This window comes from Gekko japonicus, unplaced genomic scaffold (genome assembly GCF_001447785.1).
Source record: "Gekko japonicus isolate JY-2015 unplaced genomic scaffold, Gekko_japonicus_V1.1 scaffold2387, whole genome shotgun sequence".
In the NCBI taxonomy this organism is placed as follows: domain Eukaryota; kingdom Metazoa; phylum Chordata; class Lepidosauria; order Squamata; family Gekkonidae; genus Gekko; species Gekko japonicus.
The window spans coordinates 181,324-187,323 of record NW_015159785.1 but is presented as its reverse complement, the minus strand read 5'-3'; the positions used below and the strand labels follow the sequence as shown (position 1 = coordinate 187,323).

The window sequence follows — 6,000 nt, the reverse complement described above, 5'->3', positions numbered from 1 at the left end:
CTCCCTCCGGCTCCTCGCCGCTGTTCACCCCCCCAGACTAATCATAAGTGCTAACATCTCACATATCCCACCACTTACAGTTGTTAATTGGTTCCATATTTCATCCGTCTTTAGATCTGATATTTATTGTACCCTCGACAACAGGGTAAAACCCTCTTGAACTATGAATAAAAGGAGGTACAATAACTGCAAAGCACTACAGTTCTCCTGTATTGCCAGAAGGCACAGAAGCGTCACCTCAAGGCCCGCATCTCTTTCACCCAGGTTCCTGATTATTCCCAGGATTACCGAGCCCAGTTAGAAATAATTACAGCTCTCTGCGTGTCTTGCCTTGCCTCCTTTTAGTCCTTTCCCCGATCCCTGTCAGCAACCTATTTCTTTCTGCTGTTTAATCCACCACCTAAAGCACTTCGCCCCTACGCGAGAACATCTCTCCACTCACTACCAGCCCATCTCCCGTTCTAACCTAAACTGCAGCTGTTCTGCGCAAGACGCGCTCTCTCTCCGGCAGAATCCCCTGAAGGATGTTCGACTCTCATTCGTTCTAAAGGCCCACCTCAGCCTTCCTCCCCATAACCCCGTACAGATTTGTCACCATTCACCCACCAGGAACGCAAAGCCACGCCGGAGCCATGCTGCAGTCAGGGACAACAGAAACCGAGGCTGCAGCGCCCACTTCCTCCTCAATCAGACCTCCTACCACTCGGGGCAGCTATAAGCATCCACATCGTTAGTTACTCCTTCTGTCACATGACTCTCCCCACACAGTTTTTCCTGTTGTTTGAGTCAACTGACTGAGAAAAAGTAACGCTAGAGGGAGAAAGCATGACCGAGTCGCGCGATACCTGATGGGATTTGTAGTTCCGCTCGGGGGAGTGACTGGAGAGCCGTTTGTCTCGTCTCAGAGAATGGAGGTGTCGGGTGAGAAACGGATCCTTCCCACGCTGTGTCCCTGCGGTGCATACTGGGGTAACTCGCCTTTAGGCCGGCATGCTTTGAAATCCCCCCGATCCGGCACTGAAGTGAGGGGCAAGCTGCTCGCCCCTCGCTATTTCCCCCTCCCTCAACCCGGAGTGTGCAGAGCATTCCCTGCGCATGCGCAGGGGACGCTCTGTGAGTTTCGGGGGGATTTAAACATCCCCCCGAAGTTTTTTCAAGATTTTTGATTTTTGTGCACACATGGGGACTGCCCCACGTGTGCCAAACCTCTCCCTGCCCCCCAAGTGCCCCCGAAGTTCGGATTTAGATATCCGCACAGAGGGGGCCAGTTCACTATTAGATATATAGATATATTCAAAATTAAATTGCAAAAAAGTTATGTATTCAAAGAAAAACATGGTCTGTTTTGTGTACCTCATTAGAGATATATAGATGATTCATATGAACAAATCATGTGCTATGAAATGCAGGAAGAAGAAATTGTTCCCTCCTTCTCTAAATAGTACCCCTGGCCCAAAATACTGGGAACCTCTTCACACTTAGGCTTGCAGTGAGCTTGAAACTTCTGTATGTATTAATGTAGACATGTTGTATCAAAATGCTTGTTTTGATGTCTGGTCCAGTCTGAGCTTCTGGGACCCTAAGGGTACAATCCTATGCAAAGTTACTCCACTGGTGGGTAAGCCCCAAATATGATGGCTGTGTGACTGTTCTCGTCTATTAAAAACTATCTTTCTTTTCATTAGCAAACAATTTACTATGGTGGGGCCCATAAAATATGAGCAAATAGGAATTACAACTTCTACCACTCTAATCCAACAAAATACTGAAAACCCACAACCTGCCAGTAAATAGTATTATTTATTTAATTCGATTTTTCAACCACCCTTCCCCAGCAAGCTGGGCTCAGAGTGGTGTACAATATCAATTAAACATCAATTAAAACAAGGTGAAAAACCAGTAACAGTGAAATATAGCTGAAGATGGTGCAAGATAAGCCAATAATGCAACTATCTTATGGGGGGAGGGAGGATCGAAGTGCCAGGATGGAGCCATCGCTGTCCTCAACTCAATGCCTGGAGGAGCATCTCTGCATTGCAGGCCCTGCAGAACTGTAACAAGTCCTGCAGGGCATGGATGTTGTTTGGAAGAGAGTCCCACCAGGCTGGAGCGAGGGCAGAAAAGGCCCTGGCTCTGGTTGAGTACAGCCAGATGTCTCTTGGGCCAGAGACCACCAATAGATTTTGATCTGCAGAGTGCAACGCTCTTCTGGGGTTATACCAGGAGAGGTGTTCCCAAAGATACATAGGTCCCTGACCATTTAGGCCCTTGAAGGTCAATACTAAGACCTTGAACCTGATCCAGTACTCCACCAGAAGCCAGTGCAGCTTGCATAGCACAGGTTGTATGTGTGCTGTACATGGTATCCCTGTAAGAACCTGTGCTGCTGCATTCTGTACCAGCTGGAGTTTCCAAGTCAGCCTCAAGGATAGGCCTACGTAGAGCAGGTTACAGGAATCCATCCTAGAGGTGACTGTTGCATTGATTACAGTGGCTAGGTCAGAATGGGACAGGTACAGGGCTAGTTGCCTGACCTGGCACAGTTGAAGAAATGCCAGTCTGGCAACATTTGTGACCTGGGCCCCATTGTCAGAGACACATCCAGGATCACACCCCAGCACTTAATGGTAGGCGGTGGTCTCAAAGGCACACCATCAAGAGCCAGGAGCTGACACCCTGCACCAGAGTCCCCCCAACCCAGCCACATATGCTGTCCTAATTTGTTTAGATGCAGTTCAAGTGGCTAGTTTAAACCTTACCTTGTGATTACGTATGGTGCAAAGCAAAGTATAAAAGTGCCAATAAAGGTGCTGATCTTCTTGGTTGCTCGTTGTCTCCGTCTCTTTTGTTCTTCTAGACATCGCTCCCTTACACTGTGTAGTATTTATGACAAAACAAAACAAAAAAATGAATTATAATTCCAAATAGTATTTCAGAATTTTTTACTTGTAGCTTTAATTATCTGTGTTTTCTGAAGAGGTATTCCATTTGTTTAGAGCAGGGGTGTTAAACATATGGCCTGCTGGCTGGAACCGGCCCATTCATGGCTCTTATCGAGCTCGTAAGCAACTGATGCTGTTCTCAGCCCATGAGAGAAAGGGGGAGGGTCATGAGAGGACAAAAAGCACCCTCTGGAGCTTTTGGAAATAGCCTCCCTGTCAGGCCTTCCCCTCAAACCCACCACTTCTGTGGGAAACACAGGAGGGATGAGAACTGGAAGTGGGGGGGGGATCTGGGAGAGCCAGGCTCTTCTGGGTTCCCCAGTAAATCAATTGCTTTCACTGCTGGGAATCAATTGCTTTTCTTTGTATTTTGAGATTTAAAAATATCATTAATCGGGTTTTACATTGGACTTACATTGGACTTATAGGGTTTGCCTGTGTTTTTTATAAAGTTTCTATCTCCAGAACCTGGTGTTACATTTTATGGCATACATGGCATGACCTGACAAACTGACATTTATGTCAGATCTGTCCCTCGTAACAAATGCGTCTGACACCTCTGGTTTAGAGCGTTACTAGGTCTTAAAGCATCAAAACCCTTGAGAACAAATCGTGTCAGGAAAACCATTTCCTTTAGTTTGTGATAGCATTGTGTCAAGTGGGAGTCGTATCAGGGCAGGCAGAGGTTCTCTAAAAGTTCATCAATACTCCTCGGTATTCAATTAATATTGATACTTTTTTTAAAAAGGGAACTGTATTTTGTATCTACATAATAATGTCTACTTCCCAGGTTTCGAATGGACATGTTAATTTTCCTGACACAAGCTACAGTTATTCGATTATACAGTCTTTATACAAGGAAGTACACACCTTGTGGATGTTTAGAAAAATAACAGGGTACAACATGATCCCATAAATTATACAAGACAAGGGCCACACTGCAGTGTAAAGCATGCTTTTAAGTCATTGCAATTCTGGCCCAGCAGGCATTTGAGAAGTATGAAGAGCCAGCCTTTCAGAGAGGAATCTCAACGAGTGCCTTTGGAGGACTTGAAGTAGATGTTCCTTTAGCAATCTATATTTGCTAGGCAGTTGCATGGGTTTTTATTGGCCCTCCCTTCATCCAAAGCTATTGGAAGGAATGAGGTAAGCTCTGGTAAATGGTTTACGACAGCTTTGTTGTGCCCCTTCATCTCCCAAATATTATTTTGTCTTCATAGATTTTATTTTCAAGATAACGTAACAATTAAGGCCTTTTCCACCATCACCCACCTCTGATTCAGGAAAATTACAATAAAAGAAGAACATCACATATTTACAATGATTTCATGAAACTGTATCTTTCTGGAAGCTTGCATGATTACATAACTTATGTTTACTTGGTCTGATATTGTTTGTGAATTAGCATGATCCTACTGCATCATATCATATGGATTCATTAATATGGAAAATGCCCTCATACTCACTTGCAGGCCATCTCATGGGCCAAGCAGCATAAGTAGCCACTTGAGGTGGCATTATGATGGGGGCAGTACTTTCTCCAGCCTTGGTGATTGGTTTCTCATCCATCCTGGCTCTCCTTTCTGAGTGGCCATCTTCCTTTCCTTCCTTTTGGCCATAGTTGGAGAGGGACTTGGCTATCTTCAGAAAACACTAAACACCAGCCTGTTCACAGTACACTATTTATGGCATCCCACTTGGGCTTGTTGTCAAAACCAGGAGTGTTGTCAAGATTTTGTGAAACCAAAAAATATGTCCCCATAACTTCAAAAGCTAGCCTAATATAATTTAAACGTTATTATCAGTGAAAATAGATTTTTATTGTTGAACTCTTCTAGATTTAGTTAATTTTGAAGGATGTTGTCATATCTAATGTCCTACTCCTTGTAGAATATTCTTCCTAAAACTTTTTTCTCGCTTCACATGCATTACATTAGTTTCAAATGATTTCAAAATCCAAAACAAAATTTTTGCTATTACTTTGCATAATTAAAATGTCCAACATATGATTCTTCCTTTCATATTGGAGTGAGGTGTTACCAATATGTGGATGACACCCCAGCTCTGTTTCTTCTGAACAGCTAAGTCAAGTGGGTCTGTGGAAGTTCTGAGTTGGTGCCTGGAAAAGGTAAAGGGATAGTTGAGGGCCAGTAAACTGAAGCTCAGTCCAGAGACGATGGAGGTGCTGTTGGTCAATAGAGAAGCTGCTCAGAGACTGCAAAGACTGTCCTGGGGGGAGTTGCATTCCCCCTGAAGGAGCAGGTTCATTCTTTGGGAGTCCTACTGGATTCTGGCAAACAGTTGGAGGCTCAGGTCTCCTTCATGGCACATGAGAGGTTTTATTTGTTCTGGCTGATTTGTCAGCTATGGCCGTTCCTTGTAAAGGGTAGTATGGCCACAGTGATCAATGCTCTGATCATATCAAAGTTAGATTACTCTACATGGGGCTACCTTTGAAAATGTTTCAGAAATTTCAATTGGTCCAAAGGGAGGTGACCAGGCTACTGTCAGGCATTGGTTACAGGGATCATATCGCCTCTGTGCTGAAAGAAAGCTGAACTGTTCTGTTCTGGCTATCAGATGTTGATCCGTGTTGGAGTTGTGTACTTCTTTGTTAAGCGAGCGACTTAACACCTGAAGGATTGTCTTGTCCCATACTATCCAGCCCACCAGTTAAGACCTGCGTCTCAAGTCCTGCTCTGCATATCCACACCTTCAGAGGTGAGGTGGGTGGCAAACAGACATAGCATTTTCCATGGTGGCACCTCCACTTTGAAATGCTCTTCCTCCCTGGGGTCTGACTGGCACCTACCTTACTTTTTTTTAAGTGCCAGGCCAAAACACATCTATTTACCCAGGCTTTTGATTAGGGGCTTTATCTTATCTGCTTTTTAATGGTCAGCTTCTGTTTTATGGATTTTTTAAATGCTATTTATGCCCAGTGGCTTGTTTTTAATATTGTGAGGTGGTTTTAATTGTAAATTGCAACAGGACTCTGAAGAGGTGTCACAGAAATATCCTAAATAAATAAATGCTAACATTTTTCCTTACTAAAGAA

At 44.1% G+C, this 6,000-nt stretch overlaps 1 protein-coding gene across 1 annotated transcript in view; it reads right to left on the bottom strand.

Moving 5' to 3' along the window:
- The window catches only part of GPR26 (G protein-coupled receptor 26), a 39,576-nt gene that overhangs the window by 11,374 nt on the left and 22,202 nt on the right, over nucleotides 1-6,000 (bottom strand). Inside the window, exon 2 of the mRNA XM_015407151.1 lies at nucleotides 2,760-2,873. Within this exon, the coding sequence (XP_015262637.1) occupies nucleotides 2,760-2,873 (114 nt within the window). The remainder of the gene's footprint in view (nucleotides 1-2,759; nucleotides 2,874-6,000) is intronic.